Source organism: Alosa pseudoharengus, unplaced genomic scaffold (genome assembly GCF_046254945.1).
Source record: "Alosa pseudoharengus isolate Yale_2024_CS ecotype anadromous, Long Island Sound unplaced genomic scaffold, YU_APseudo_1.1 YU_APseudo_1.1_scf_2, whole genome shotgun sequence".
NCBI classification, from domain to species: domain Eukaryota; kingdom Metazoa; phylum Chordata; class Actinopteri; order Clupeiformes; family Clupeidae; genus Alosa; species Alosa pseudoharengus.
Genome location: NW_027468663.1, coordinates 15,410,066 through 15,425,870, shown reverse-complemented (window position 1 = coordinate 15,425,870; position 15,805 = coordinate 15,410,066). Strand labels below are relative to the sequence as shown.

Sequence of the window (15,805 nt, the reverse complement as noted above, 5' to 3'; positions counted from 1 at the left end):
AAGTGCAAGATACCTTCATGATCAGAGGGAAGAGTGGGTTGATGAACTCAAGGCAAGAGTGGGTTGCTGAACTCAAGAGAAGAGAGAACCCTCGTTTAGCCCTCAGTAGTGGTTGGAACTGATGTTCCATTTTTAGCCACAGGGAGAGGGAGTGAGAGAGAGAGAGAGAGAGAGTTTAGAACTTGTAGCATTATTTGAGAATCAGACACCGATGATTCGCCTCCCAAACGTGTCAGAGCTTGAAGAAGAGTATTTGAAGGGGAGGAGGCTTGAACTATCAGTGGGCTGTTAGAATAGGCTATTCGTAAGGAGAACACTACACTGTACCCCTGAAAAATTAATTCCATCTACGAAAGAATTCATCAAAGTAAGTTATTTCATACGCTCTGTTACAACTTCCTCTTCTCTTGTGTGTTTGCAAGTTGAGAACTTGCAAAGCATTTTTGTGTCCAATTTATTTTCTATCTAGTCTATTTACTTTATAACATATTTTTACATTATTGATTGGCTTAATATGCCTAGACAACTTGGCCTACTAGTTTTCGTGACGTTTATTTATCAAAGCTGTTGTCAGATCACATTTGATATGTTATCAGTTTGTTTTAACGAGTTTAACCTAATATTAATTAAATATGTAGGTTGACGGACGCACGGCAAGGAAACGAATAATCATAGAATACTGCCAGGCATATATTGGTTTCGTATCGTTTTTCTTATCACTGACGGCAGCGGAAACATGTTTAGGTCAATGAGCGAGCGCATCGGAAGTTTGCGCGTCTTTGTAACAGGAAACAGCTGAGAGAGGGAGAGAAGGAGGACTGTTAATACAGGCCTGCAATAGGCTAGAAATTATTTTTTATATATATAATATAAAAGACTGAAAAGGCCCATAAAAACTAGGCCTAGCCTACTGTAGGCTACTGCTGCTACTACTAGGCCTAATAATAATAGTAGTCGTAATAATAATAATAATAACAACAACAACAACAACAATCATAATAGTTGTAGTAGTAGATATATGTATATAGTAAATTCTTATGTTGTATTACTTTTTGTGGTATGGAATACAGAAGGTGGTCATAGCAACAACTGTGCCATGTCAAACAGTCATAATCACCAAATAGAATGTTATCCACAAATATTGTTCCAGTGTCCTATTGTGCATACAATATCACAGTGGTTAGTTATGTTCTGGTGGGCTTGCTTGTAGACTTCACCACTGGTATATAAATGACAATGGCTAAACAGGGTGTAAAAGAAGCCAGGGAATGCCTAAACAAAGGAAACAGCTCCGGAACATCTTGAGCAACCCACCCCTAACAGGTGGCTGTATTGCCTCAGTGCTACCTACATTGTTTAAGTTCGGCCTTGACTATTAAAGGTGCGATTTGTAGGATTGTTACCGAACGTTCTGTAGGCCAAAATCAAAACACTGGTGAACGTTCTCAAGACTACCAGACGCGAGCCTCTTCTGGGTTGCCAGATGTAATGAAGACTTAGCTAACGTTAGTTGACCTGCAGCTGCTTTAACGTTTCTCCAACCATGACCCAGCTACACATTACGGAAACCATGAAAACAAAACATACCTCTCTAACCAACGTAACATATTTTGCTGAAGTTAGCGATGCAGATGAATTTTACCCTAGGCTACCTGTCGTGGAGAAATATGGCCAGCTCTGGGTCAGACTTGATATTCTTCGTTTGACGAAGACGTCACCATCTCAGGAAGCTCCTCCGATGTGCACTTAATTTGTTTCTTGTTTTAATTTTGGAAATTTGCCTGCCTCTCGTAGGCGTTCATGACTACAACTGACAGCTGTTGACAGTTGGCCTTTGCTAATTTGGCAACCCAAATAGGAGGACACGCTAGCCCATTATTAATACGCTATTCTAGAATTAATCGTTCAAAACATAAACGAAAATTCCAAGAGATTCCGCCCCGTAACTCATTTTTTTTCATAGGTTTTACGGGGTTTTACGGGTTAGAGTAGTGTTGTCAAATAAGCCATTACTTCAATTCATCGTGTTTCCTTACTCTCTGACAACATATGGTGATCATTTTTGGAATGGTTACAGTTTAATTTCCTACATACTGGACCTTTAAATTATAATGGTTGTTAATATTTGAAATGTAATTTAGGAATTGTTTTTTCTGTGTAGAATGTTGATATCTTTACAGCTCTAAGTAAAAGTTTTTACAAATGTTTTTTACATTTCATGTAATATTCTTTCATACCAGAGAGTTGTTTTAACCTCATGCACTGTTTGCCTAACTATTTAGTTCAGCGACAACATTGCAAACCTGGTTGAATGTCTAGTTTAGATATTGGGTTTGAGTCACAGTGGGGTGTACGCTTAGTGGGTACTGCTGGGTGGGCATTCATGGGTGGTTATGTTGCTGCACTGGTCCTGGGCCAGTGTGGCTATTTCAGTCATCAGCAGGGATCCTCATCCACAAGCATGTGGCCCCCGGGGCAATAAACATTCCCTAGACTGCACACACACACCAATATAGGCTTTGTTTGCAACTAGCAGTATACTTTATGGTGAACATCCATATGTTTACTGTGAATGTTACAATACAATAAATATACATATATGCAAATTTGCAGCCCGAATGCCACAAATAGTACATATGCATATGCACAACATACTTAACTCACACCTATAGAAGATGTTCAGTTTCCAGAGTTGTGACTGAATGGAAAAAGCATTTCAACAGAGAGGACACACAGACCCTCAGTTACCCTTGGAAAATATGTGTTTGCATATCCATATTAGAGTGTGTACTTTAGGGTGGCGGGTACTGAAGGCGCTGAGATGTCTGTAATTCCAGCACTACATTCTGTGACCTGCAGTGGTGTTAACGCTCATAAGGACCCTAATAACTTATATTCCATGGTGCTAACTTTGTGTATTTGATGTCTAATAATCTTTCTCTGCTCTCGGATGGTGTGTTTATGTTGTGACTCTCATTAAATAGTCCACCCCAAGCACATCAGTTATATATGAGTATTCTCCTCTTTCCAAATGAAAGGCTTTTTTTATTTTCATGCCTCTTATCAATGATTTATAATTTATGAGAATGTATTCTTCACCCCAACAAAACAGTCAGTCTGTTGGAGGAAGATACAAGAGTAATGTATGTAAGTGGCTCTAGTCCTTTATCATCATCTGTTTTCACCCCCCTTCCCCTTTATCTCTTCTGTCCTCTCTCTCTCTCTCTCTTTCCTCCTCTTCCTCCACTACCTATTTCTCTTCCATCAGGAAAATGGCTCCCTCCCTGTCTCAGGCCTATAAGAGGCGCTGGTGGATGGCAGTGACAGCGGTCATTGAGAACCTGCTGTTTTCTGCGGTCTTACTGGGCTGGGCCTCCCTCCTCATCATGCTTAAGAATGAGGGCTTTTATTCACACCTGTGTACAGGTGAGTAACCGCTCCATATCCAGGTAACACCAAAGTGAAGCTTATGCAACCCGAAATTCACCCAAAGTAGGTTTCCATGGTAGCCAATCCTTCACAAGTCTCGGCTTGCACCTAAAGGGCCAGCTCATCTTTTTTGATGTGTTCGGTAAATCATGGCTTTGAGATCAGATCATGAAAGCTTGGAAGTAAAATCCCTCTCATTCTTCCTGATGTGGAAGGAATATATGAGAACAGGGGTTGCAGAGACAGGCCATATACACAGTATATAGTCTGGTTCACTGAAAGAAAACAGCCAAAAGCACTTATTTTGTAATTTTTAAAAACTCATTGCACCCACTTTGATTCCTGGCCCTCCTCTCTACCCCAACCCTTCCATCCTATTCCCTCGCCCCTTTGACCCGGCCATCTCGTATCTCTCTCTCTCTCTCTTTCTTGCTCTCCCTCCACCCAGAGAACGATACGCACCATGCCAACGAGACACTGCTGGAGGACCTGGACTGGCCCAGCTGTGTGGAGCAGGAGGAGGTGCTCAACCTGGGCTTCACCATCGGCTCCTTCATCATCAGCGGCGCCACGCTGCCCCTGGGCATACTAATGGACAATTATGGCCCGCGCCCGCTGCGTCTGCTGGGCAGGTGAGACCAAAGCCCCAGGGCTGTGCTCTGGCAGTGCCAACTCATCCTGTGGTTGCATCCTTAGGGGCCTCATCATCATCATCGTCATCTTTGTCATCTTCATCATTTTCATAATCACTACACCAATAATGAATATGGACTGCAGTTCAGCATGATACATGTTAAGACCACCAGGCTCGTTTGTGGTGATTTAACATATAGGAGACCACACGTAGATAAGCGTTATCAAAATATGTTTATTAAAGTAATAATGTATGCCAAACGTGAACAGTCAGTATCCATAAAATGGTGAGAAAATAAAAGTGTAGTGTAAATCAGGGTAAAATGTAAATTGCAGTCTAAAGATAAAGGCAACGCATGTTCTCCTGGAGAGAGGGAACCTCGAACCCAGCCAGGTAGCCTTTTATATAGCTGGATGCCCTGATCAGCTGACTACCAAACCTGTGCACTGAGAACCTGTGCATTGACTCCGCCCTGCAACACAGAGAAACAAAGACAGGCAAACAGAGACCAACAGTATCATAACATACATGACATGTCATACACTGTTCTGTCACAAACACTGTCCATAACTGACATTAGCAGACATTATTATAAAACATTCCTACAGATTCTGAAAATGTTTCAATTCCTGCAGGGTTATCCATATTCACCACTGCTCCCTCTATCTTTATCTCTCCCCTCTCTCTGTATGTCTCTCTCCCTCTCAGTGCCTGTTTTGCTTTCTCCTGTGCCCTGATCGCCATAGCTTCATATAATCCTGCTGGTGAGTGTGCAAAGTTGGTATATGACAAAATGATTCAGCTCAGGAAATACTGTCAGAATTTGCACCTTCATACATAGTTATGAATAACATCACCATGTGAACCCTGAACCCCCAGCAGGATGTTGTACATCCATCCAGCAACCATATTTGAGTAGGTTGTGTAGGCTGCTTGAAGAACCTGTTGCTCACACAGCTGAAGACTGTCACATCTCTCTCTTACAGTGTTGTCCATCCTTATATTTGTTGCCGTTTCTTTCAACGGGTTCGGCGGAATCTGTCTCACTTTTACCTCCCTTACGGTAAGATTGAGCACACACACAAGAACACACACACACACACACACACACACACACACACGCACACGCACACACACACACACACACACACACACACAAGCATACATATGCAATAGATGACAAGAAATAAAAACATACTCTATACATGGTGTGATGCATGATACACCAACATGTCCAAGTAAACAAGATACTTCTAAACATATATAGCACATGGAAGTGTGGTCAAAATAGATACATATATCATCTGGTATTACAAGCTTTCAAAGTAGGAGTTCCTTTATTTGGCCTGAATCTTTTCCCAGAATTCAAGTATTACTTCAGTACATTAAGGACAGAGTTTATTTTGTGTTTGCATTGAATGACACAGGTCTTTTTTTAGTGTTTTGTGTGTGTGCGCGTGTGTGTGCGTGTGTGTGTGTGTTTGTGTGCCCTGTGAAAATTTCATATTTGTTGTGAGTGTCTGTGTTTGATCTAAGTAGCTCATTCATGTCTGCCATGTTTATTTATGTGTGTATTGTGTGTGTGTAGATATTCCTTTTATGTAAAGGCTTTTTGTGCTCTATTACTGTAAATCTATATTCATAACCATTTCCATACATGTGAGTCTGTGTGTGTGAGTGCGTGTGTGTGTGCATGTGTGTGTGCGTGCGTGCGTGCATATTTGTTCAAGATGTAAGTGTGTTTTGGCTGCTCTTAGTGCTGCACATGGTGTTCCACATCCCAGCCTTAAAATTTGGCACGCCTGCCCCAACCAATCACAGCACAGACCCTCCAGCACGCCCTCCCCTCTGTCTGTCCCTCCCACTTCATGAGTCAAAACACACAAGGACACAAGTCTCATTCACCTCTCTCTCTCTCTTTCGCTCTCTCTCTCTCTTTCTTTCTTCCGCATCTGGATATGAAGAATGTCCACACATATTCATGAATCTGTTTATGGTGTATTGCAGGTAAAACAGTCAAACTGCAGTTAGGTTTGGAGTAAAAAAATAAATCAAAACAACTTGATTGAAATTATATTTGATTTATATTACCTGGAATGCACCACAACAATTAATTTATGAAAATGAAGATATCCGTTATAGCAAGTAAACGCTCACAGATGCCACAGATCAGGTTACAGCACGTTTTTTCACATGCTCTAGGCTCACTGCAGCCTTCCTGGCACAGAGGCTGAGAACAAAGAGAAATAGTCTGTGACTCCGAGCATATGGTCACGTGCTTGAGCACTGGCCATATCTACACTTCTAGTGTAACTTTTCCAACGGCTATCTTTCGTTCTCTTTGCTTTGCCCTTCCCTTTTTCCCCTCACCCTTGACGCCCATCATTCCATCTATTTGGCTGATGTGTTGTTTGGTTTGCGTGTTACCAAGCCTCTTAATATCACCTCCATGACTGGACAAACTGGCAGCACTCACTGTCCGGGTATAACAGAGGGAGAGAGGGGGTAGAGGGTGGCGGGGGAGGGCGCTGGGTTGAAAACGTGATACATGGCGAGACCACAAAGTCAGGGATAGAGAAATGGACTTACATTGGCGGTGGACATTCTGACGGACGAGTTGGACAAGATGGCTTTCAGTTGTGACATTCACTTTGCCATTGCGCCTTTTCTCCCTGGAAAACTATGGAAAACTAACATTCTTTTCAAGAGATAGTGAACATACATACCAATCATGAATATGTGACCAAAAATGTCAAAATGGAAGAGCTGTTTTTACAAAACCAAAGCCAGAGGCTTTATTTTAGAGTTGAATAGCAGAATGCAGCAATGTTTGCATATGGTCCTTTTCTTTCCATACTGCTTTTCTTATTAATGTTTGAGTCCTATGAAGTTTCATGTCTGATCACGTACTCTAATCAGTTGACTTTGGAATGTCTTGACTTGTATTTACCCGGCGAGAGAGAGAATGGTTTACTGTATATATATTCTAGGCTTGGCCTCTGTGGAACTTTAATGCTTTGTGTTTGTGTATGTTTGCTTTCACAAACCCCAGGTAGGCTAGCAACTGCATTTGCAGAAGCATATGATCGTCCAGTAAACACTAAACAATATGTGGAAAGGAGCATGCTGTGGAAAAGAGACAGGGGGAAAAGTAGTGGTGGGGGGCATGACTTTGTAGAGGTCATTGACAAATGGGATGGAGGGTGGCAGAAGGAGGGGGGCTAGGGACTGGAGGGACATGTCCTAAGGTGAACTTGGAAAGTTTAGCTATGAGTTACATGAGGAAACCATTTCACACGCGGTGGGTGTGTGAGTAGATTTGAGTGGATGTGGCGGTGGGTGTGGGCTATTTGATTGCGACCTTAATAAACAAAGCATGCTGTGTATGATCAAAGTTTGGTATGATTCAGCTGTTTAGGAATCTTGGACTATTCCAGACTATATGCTATTTAGAGTGAATTTGACTTTGATATGTAAGCCGAAGAGCGAATTTGGCAGTCTCTGATTGGCAAACATCCTGAAATGCTTTGTAGGGATCATGCAGGTGTCAACTGTACTGGCAGGAGTCAGACAGTATCCCTGCATGTCACCCCAATCCATGAAGACAGGTGGTGTAAGGAGAGGACCAGGTTTGGGATAGGCCACAGCACATGTCCAGCTAACCAACAGGACTGAATTCATTACTCATTAATTGTGAGTGATTGATATGAGACCTTGTAAAAAAATCACATACTGTAGATCTGTCAGTCAGTTTTGTTGTATGGAATGGTACAAGGGCCATACCTGTTTACGCCAACTGAATGGTATTTTGTATTTACATTTTGTTGAACTGCAAGTACAATTTTCTAACAGTATAATCGTAGACTGGTTCCAGAATGTTGTTTGATTTTTGTTGGAAGATCGTGTCATCTGTGCTGACTTGCTATTTACCATCACATGTTATGCCACACAGTGGTGATGTTTGTCCCTGACTGTTTACTGTGCATCTTGTGCTAGGTTTGCTTTTGTTGTGTCTTGATAGGATATCTGTGTCCTCTCTCACAGTGACCTGGCACTTGGTCATTGGCAGGGATGCAAAGACATGCTCACAGCTGCAGTGCTTACCAGCACAGTTGCCACCTGCAGATTGTCACACACACTCTCTCTTTCCAGTCTCCAAACAGAGTCCAGGGGATGGAACGAAAGATAAGCCATAGAAAAAAGAGGAAGGGAGAGTGAGAAAAAGGGTGGCACAGGAAAGGGGAAGAAAGAGACACAGAAGGAATCTGTATGTCTTATTCTGCTCGATTCCACTTAATTAATAATGGATCTTACAAAAAGCTAGATTTGAGCCAGATGTTAAGTTAAGTTAAGTTTAGTTAAATTAAGTTACTTTATTTGTCCTTGAAGGAAATTTGTCATCTGCATGTAACCCATCTGGAGATAGTGTACATACATATACTGCAGCAGTTAGCTTATGTTAAGAGACTAGGCTGCCGTTGTGTCTACCCCAATGCCCCAGGCTATCCACTGTGTGCCAGAATATGGAGTCAGTTATGTTCCTGTGTCTTGCATCAGTTCCCAGCTGTTCTCTGGGCAATACATGCTTCAATACGCCTCCTGCTGATACATTTATAGCACTGCAAATATTATATACAATACAGCAATAGTCAATACAATTGTCAACTGTCACTGAACACAGAGTAGTGTTACAAAGTGTTGCCTTCTCTGAATCTCACCCTGGGCCAACTCAAGTTGACCCTATCCCCTTCAAAATGAGTGTCATTAGCAATTGTGTGTTTGCTTTGATTTCCTGCCAATGCAGTCAACAGTCTTACTCCCTCCCTCCCTCTCATTTTCTCTGTGTATTTTCCTTTCTGTCCTGCCAGTTGCCAAACATGTTTGGCAATGTACGATCCACCATCCTCTCCATTATGTTTGGTTCCTATGCTTCCTCTGCAGTCACATTTCCAGGGGTCAAGGTGAGTGGTTACAGAATCTTCCGGTATGATGACAATGTTATTCACCAGTCTTCTGATATGGTTCTTTTCTGCCTGAGATGTATAATATTGGTCACCTTTCAACAGTTATACATTAATTTTATAATAATTTTAATTATTATAAACAATTAAATAATACAATTAAATAATTTTATAAATGAATAGACTTCAGTCTCAAATGTTTGAATGTATTGCTATGGTCAGATGTGATGAAATTAAAGGTTCCATAAGTGATTCTGGATGATGTCATGTCTGTTGATATTTTAACTAATTCTAACCCAAATCTAGATTTCAATACGTGTTGATTGCTTGCAATTATTCATTATAATACAGTTGCACCTACTAACCTACACTTTTTTCTCAGCACATAGCTTTAGACCAGGGGTGTCAAACATACGGTCCGGGGTCAGATCAGGCCCGCCAGCAGGTTTTATATGGCCCCCCAGATGTTTTGGGTAGGAAGGGAAAATTAGAAAAAAGATATTCACATCCAACAACGTGTTATAAGCAATATTTCTATATGATAAATTGATAAAACCTAGCACTACAAACGATCCTCAGGAAGGAAGAAGCAGAAAAACTAACATGGAAGTAGAGTATTTCAAGAGAGAAAGAGCAGTATATGACAGCAGTACATTATTGTGTACTTGTTTGCTCATAAGTGATATAATCAAACAACACTCTGATACCCATGCAGAAAAATGATAATGACCATGACAATGACACCCCCCCACGAGGTCTTATTCCAACAAATTCGGCCCACTACCTAATATGAGTTTGGTCTATTAGACCTATGGTTTGGTTTAATGTGACTGGTCTATTTTTTTCTCTCTGACCCCTCTCTCTTCAGATGATTTACGATCTGGGGGTGCCCTTCAAAGGGATCTTCTGGGGATGGGCGGGTTTTGCATGCCTCGTCTTCTTCAACTGCCTCGTCAATTGGCCCGCTGAGTCCTTCCCTGCCCCCGAAGACCCTCGCTACACGTGAGTGAATGACCAGTGTGGTGATCACATTCACGTCAGTGCAGGGAACTGAAGTGCTGAACCAGCAGCTGTGCAAGCCCTCAGACATATGGGTGCAACACTAGAATAGAAGACAGAGATATGGCATCAGAGATATGTGGGGCCAGAAATGTGGCTACGCTTTTCTGTAGTCTTGAGTCATGGCTGTCTTGTTGTATAACATTGTAATAAGCTTTTCATAGACTGGATGACACAACTACTGTTTGGTGAGATTTACTTCGTCTTGAATAATAACTGCCATTCTCTCCATGTCTTTCTCTGTATTTCATACACACACACATACACACACACACACACACACACATGTACACACACACACACACACAGTAAGAAGGTCAAACTGACGGGGCTGGTTCTGGAACACAAAGTGACCGGAGACCGCTGCTACACTCATGTGACCACTGTGGGCCAGACCCTCAGTGAGAAGAAGGACTGCCCCTCCAATCTGTACAGCAATGAGGCTCCACAAGACAGCCAAAGTAAGACATTTACTGATTCAACACACACACACACACACACACACACACACATACATCTCTCACACACACACACACACAGGGCTAACACAAATCGGCATAGAGTACATTGTCAGTACTTCCAGTGCAGTAATCATTTATTACGAAGTTATGAACATAAGGATCCAAAACCAGCCAATGGTAGACTCAAGTGCACTGCAACCCAGCTGTGTCCATGTAATTGTGTTAAGCCTATGTACTTTATATACCTTTAGAGTGACATGACTATCTGACCTTTGACCTCAGGTTCACCTCCATTCCGCCGCTCGTTCTGTTCGCCAATCTTTCTCTGGAGCATGATCACCATGGCAATGACGCAGCTGCGTCTCATTTTCTTCATGGGCGCCATGAACAAAATGATTGAGTTCCTGGTAACCCACGGCGACCCTAACCGTAAGTATCTGTATGCTTTGTGACTTGAATCTGAGTGTGACTGTAACACTGTTAAACATTGTTACATACTTACACCTACATTTTCTATTTCTCTTGCAGCCACTGAGGACATGGTACTGGAAGCAGAAGAACAAGGTATCAGCAAAGCTCTGACTCGCCTTGTTCACTGTTATGGTGTTGCATCAGCACAGCTGTTTTCTGTTTACTTTACAAGTTTAAGGATTAGTACAACATTGTGTCTTGTGCTATATGACCCTAGTAGGCTACGGTCATATTAATATAGCAACCATGATATGATAGGTATCATGATGGATACAATCAAGCACGATAGTAGGTGCAGACTGACTCATGAAATTTTTGCCTTCTGTCTTTCCACAGTTAACTTTTACTCGTCCATCTTTGGCACCATGCAGCTGCTGTGTCTGCTCACCTGTCCCCTGATTGGTTACATCATGGACTGGAGGATGAAGGAGTGTGAGGAGGATGCTAATCCCCCTGAGGGGGAGAAGAGGTAAGAGAGGACACTGGACAGCCAAAGACCACTGCTGAGAATGAGTACAACATATTGGATAAATAAGTGGATAAAATGTCCTATGTATGCATTGTTTGACATAGATAAATACTGTACATTTGGGACATTCTTTATGACTGTTCATAACGTTTTTTTCATAGTCTTCCTGGGCCTCCAAAACGGGACAGAAAGATCCAGAAACTTACTAATGCCATCAGAGCCTTCATCTTCACTAACCTGCTGCTGGTGATCTTTGGCATCATCTCCCTCATAGACTACCTGCCCATACAGGTTTCATCACTATCATCTGAATCAAACAATAATTGATACTTTTAGAAATTAAACAAAGAAGATACAAATAAGATATATGGTCCAAAATGGCTACCAAAGTCAAGTATGTTAATCTATCAAGTATGTTGTCTCTCTCTCATTCTTTCCCAGCTGGTGGCGTACGTCCTGCACACTGTGGTGCGCGGTTTCATTCACTCTTGCTGTGGAGGTCTCTATGCCGCTGTGTGAGTGCTTCACCTCCAGTTTGAATTTTGACTTAGTCAGTGTCATTTGAAAGTTAGGAGTGTCAACCTGTTGTAACTGACAATACTTAAAAATCACTGACTGTATAGAATCCCATGTAACATCATGTTGGATCAGATGGTTATGATTTCATGTTCTGAGGGTGCACATGTTCTCTTGCAGGTACCCTTCTAATCACTTTGGGACCCTAACGGGGATGCAGTCTCTGATGAGTGCCCTGTTCGCCCTGCTCCAGCAGCCTCTCTTCATGGCCATGCTGGGACCCCTGAAGGGCGACCCTTACTGGGTAAGACCACTGGTCACAGACACACTAGCCTGTTATCAGCCCACAGGATATTGCCTCTGATGCAGCTGTTTGCCTGACAAATTAATGAGTGCCATTATTTTTGGAATGTGCCAGAGTTAAATCACTTCTAGTGCTTAGTTGCTGGTTTAGTAATTTACACTTGTGTTTGTGGTGTTAGTACACTGCAGTATGTGTTCATCTGTGAAAAAGAATTCCTATATAATTTATAAACCCATGCGAAATTGGGTTAAGTATTCCTCTGATTTTCCTGTTATCAACAGATCAACGTCGGACTCCTTGCATTGTCAATGGTTGGCTTCCTGTTGCCAGGATACTTGCTGTACCACCGCAGACAACTGGTCCATAGGAAGAAAGAGCTTGAATGCGAGGCTACTGACCATTCAGCAGAGGAAAGGAAACGGCTCACCAGCAATGGCCTCTCCAAGCTTCAGAGCAATGGGCAAACAGGCAAAGGACACACAGGCAATGGGCACAAAAGCAATGGACATTTTGGCAAGGGCCATGTAGACAGCCATGAAGTTTAAGAAAATATTATATTGATAATATTTCAGTCATAATGGTCATTTTAGTTGTCATTTTATTTTTTTTCATGGACAAAGGAAACTAAATCACAGTTTTAGTTCGTAGGGTATGTGCTTAACAGACATCAGATGGCTAACTGACTAATGTTTGTGTACCAAACCTTACACTATGGGATAAAACAAAACCCAAATCACATGCCATCTTATACACAGCTAAGTGACTTTTTTTAACCTCTCGAGGATATAACTTATTAACAATTTATTAATGTTAATAATTGTTTTGGATTATCAGTTTCCCATCCAAAAACAACCTCAAACATGCAGCTTTGAGTCTAGAAAGTGCTCCTCTTCAAACATTTGATAATTTATTAACATGTCAAATGTTAAAATTGGTTGTGTCTCTTTCTCTATGGCTTGTGTTTAAAAACAAGAAGTAGTTTGCCCCTTCGCATGAACTACAAGGAGATCTAAGCATGCGACCCAGGGAAGCAATTAATTTCAACCTGTCAATATCATACTCATTTATGACCAAAACTACCATATAGCTGCCATTATAGCTGCCACATTCACAAACACATAATGACAGTGTTATCTGCAGTACATTAATATGGAGCCGGTAGAACGGATGGATTGGCTGTGTTAATTTTGAACTACCTCCCTCTCAAGTCCATTCTCAATCTCATCACTCTGTTCTGTTCATTTTGGTGAAACAGTCAATCCATGATTGTTGATTATGAATGTGCAGTAGTCAATAATCCTAAGAAACACTCTGTTAAGTCTGTTTTCTGTCTCTCTCTCTCTGCCCTCTGTGTGTGTTTTACCCACCTCACTTCCACCCAGTGCCCCCTCATACTTTGACCCATCTATTCCTTTTTCTTATGTGTTTGTCTTTGGATGTTCCCTCTTTCTGACCTGTGTAGTATGTCATCATTGCGTCAGTTGAGTCCCAAATCTGATTACTCACCGCTAGGTTTTGCCACAGTTAGGTTTTGTGCTGGCACAACCATGTTCACTAAAATATGATGTAAAAAGTAGTTTTTTTTTATTTACTTTTTGAATGCTTTTTTAGCCTGTTAGCCTGTATGTTAGTTTACTGCTTAACCAACATATATTATTTAACTTGTTGCAATTAAATTAAGCAGGTTCAGTTGAATAGCCATCAGTTTTTAATGCCATCAAAAAAAAATCTTCATTGTGAATGAAGAGGACTATTTAATCAGATTGTTTTTGGGCTTGAGATGATGCTATTTCTACATGATCATGATGATTATGATGAAGAAATATGATGAAGCGGGGCTTCATCCAAATGTAAACACAATATTGTGTGTTGTTTCCACCTTGTTAGCCTGGTAAGAAATTCACTTCATACAAGTATCCACGAGTATACTGTATTAGTGTTGATATCATATAAAACAAATTAACCCAAACTTAAGGGTAAAATCAGGCCTAAATGTTTAAATGTATTATTATGTAGATATATTTTTAAAACCTACACATAGAGGTATTGATTTGATAGTTTATGGTTTTGTTGTTTTTGGATATGTGTTATTTTGCTTTTTGATCTTCTGTGGCATGCTCCATTTTACTGATAAATTAATACATTTTGCTGCTCTCAATTACATTTAAGGAAATAACACAGCTGTTATATGTTACAGTAAAGTCAATATTCTTTTCAAGGATGTTGGAGATATTTAAGAGAATAACAGAAGATATATTGGTGGATCAAGCTGTATGCCACTGAGTAGAGTTTTAGCTATCGTAGAAATTGTGTGTTTGTGATTTAAATGTATGAACTCATATTGGGATATCACAGGAACGATTGTACAGAATATGTGAATATTTCATACTGGCCGCATTGTTTCATTTTGATAATGACAATTTAATGATTTGGTGCTTTATGCCTTATGGCTTTGCTGTATGTCTGTTTAATTGAAATAAAAACATAATCCTGACTGTGTCCTATTTATTAATTAACCCTGGGATACAAGAAAAACATGAACCCAGGTGACATAGTAGAAAACATAAAACCTCCGCAAAACATCGCTAAATTAAATATTATGTAAAAAGAATATTATTATGGACTGTAGTTACAGCAAAATCAAGTGTTGTCTTTGAATACTACCCCCCTCACTTCATGAAACCTCTTAAAATTAAATAATATAATAAATAATCCAAAAGGTTGGCTTTTGACTTTGAGGATATTTATCATATTGTTAGATACAGGCCACACATTTAAAGCAACACCAAAGAGTTTTTTGTACCTTAAAATAATGTTTCCAAGTCGTTTCAGTGGTTCATCAACTCGTAACAGGGTGAACGGCACTTTCTGCATTCGCTTCGCGGCCCTCTATCGGCTATTACCGCACTATGTAAGTTTGCTGCATCGGGTAGCGGATCTGTAGTTCGATGGAATGAGACATGAGAAACTAAAAATTTGACTTGCATCTGATGTCGCAATACATCGTACTTTCATAAAATCATGCAACTTATTCTACCTTGTCTGTGGACATTGTTATTTGCAAAGCCGGTGCTGGATAAACAAATAGTGCGTGCGACAGATGAAAAGTTCTTTGGTGTTGCTTTAACATACCACATGTATGAAATAATTTTCTTTAATTTCCCTTATTTGAAGTGGTGTCTATTTGAAGCAGTGAAAGACACTGGCAGAGGAAGTTACAAATACAAGTGAGGGGTTTTGGCAAAGTTCCCTCTCTATACTTGTCTTTCTCATGAGCACTGATATTTCATCCAGCAGAGGTGTGGCTGCACAACCCCCCCCCCCCCACACACACACACACACACACACACACACAGAGAGAGAACACGTGCACTCTGTGTGCTTCATATACGTAACTGTAACCTGATAACTTTCTCCTTCTGGATACCTTCCTCTATCAGTGCATGGACTAACTGATGGTGAAACAGTGATCCCATTCACTTGTTCCATTATGAACCCTTT

At 40.9% G+C, this 15,805-nt stretch overlaps 1 protein-coding gene across 1 annotated transcript; it reads left to right on the top strand.

Moving 5' to 3' along the window:
• Positions 1-211: 211 nt before the first annotated feature.
• Positions 212-14,798, top strand: slc43a1b (solute carrier family 43 member 1b). The gene is made up of 15 exons (XM_076293916.1): positions 212-367; positions 3,269-3,426; positions 3,878-4,061; positions 4,772-4,827; positions 5,050-5,126; positions 8,932-9,024; positions 9,893-10,026; positions 10,393-10,544; positions 10,827-10,973; positions 11,073-11,108; positions 11,352-11,484; positions 11,646-11,775; positions 11,926-11,999; positions 12,181-12,304; positions 12,586-14,798. Exons 2-15 carry the CDS (start codon positions 3,273-3,275, stop codon positions 12,847-12,849), a joined length of 1,758 nt encoding a protein of 585 aa, XP_076150031.1. The 5' UTR covers positions 212-367; positions 3,269-3,272; the 3' UTR covers positions 12,850-14,798.
• Positions 14,799-15,805: the final 1,007 nt, after the last annotated feature.

What these genes read in the sequence shown, in the direction of transcription:
- slc43a1b (XM_076293916.1), top strand. Translation starts at nt 3,273, where the DNA reads ATGGCTCCCTCCCTGTCTCAGGCCTATAAGAGGCGCTGGTGGATGGCA. An exon ending in CCCGAAGACCCTCGCTACAC is followed by an intron (nt 10,027 to 10,392) that starts GTGAGTGAATGA and finishes ACACACACACAG; the next exon opens with TAAGAAGGTCAAACTGACGG. An exon ending in AACCCACGGCGACCCTAACC is followed by an intron (nt 10,974 to 11,072) that starts GTAAGTATCTGT and finishes TTTCTCTTGCAG; the next exon opens with CCACTGAGGACATGGTACTG.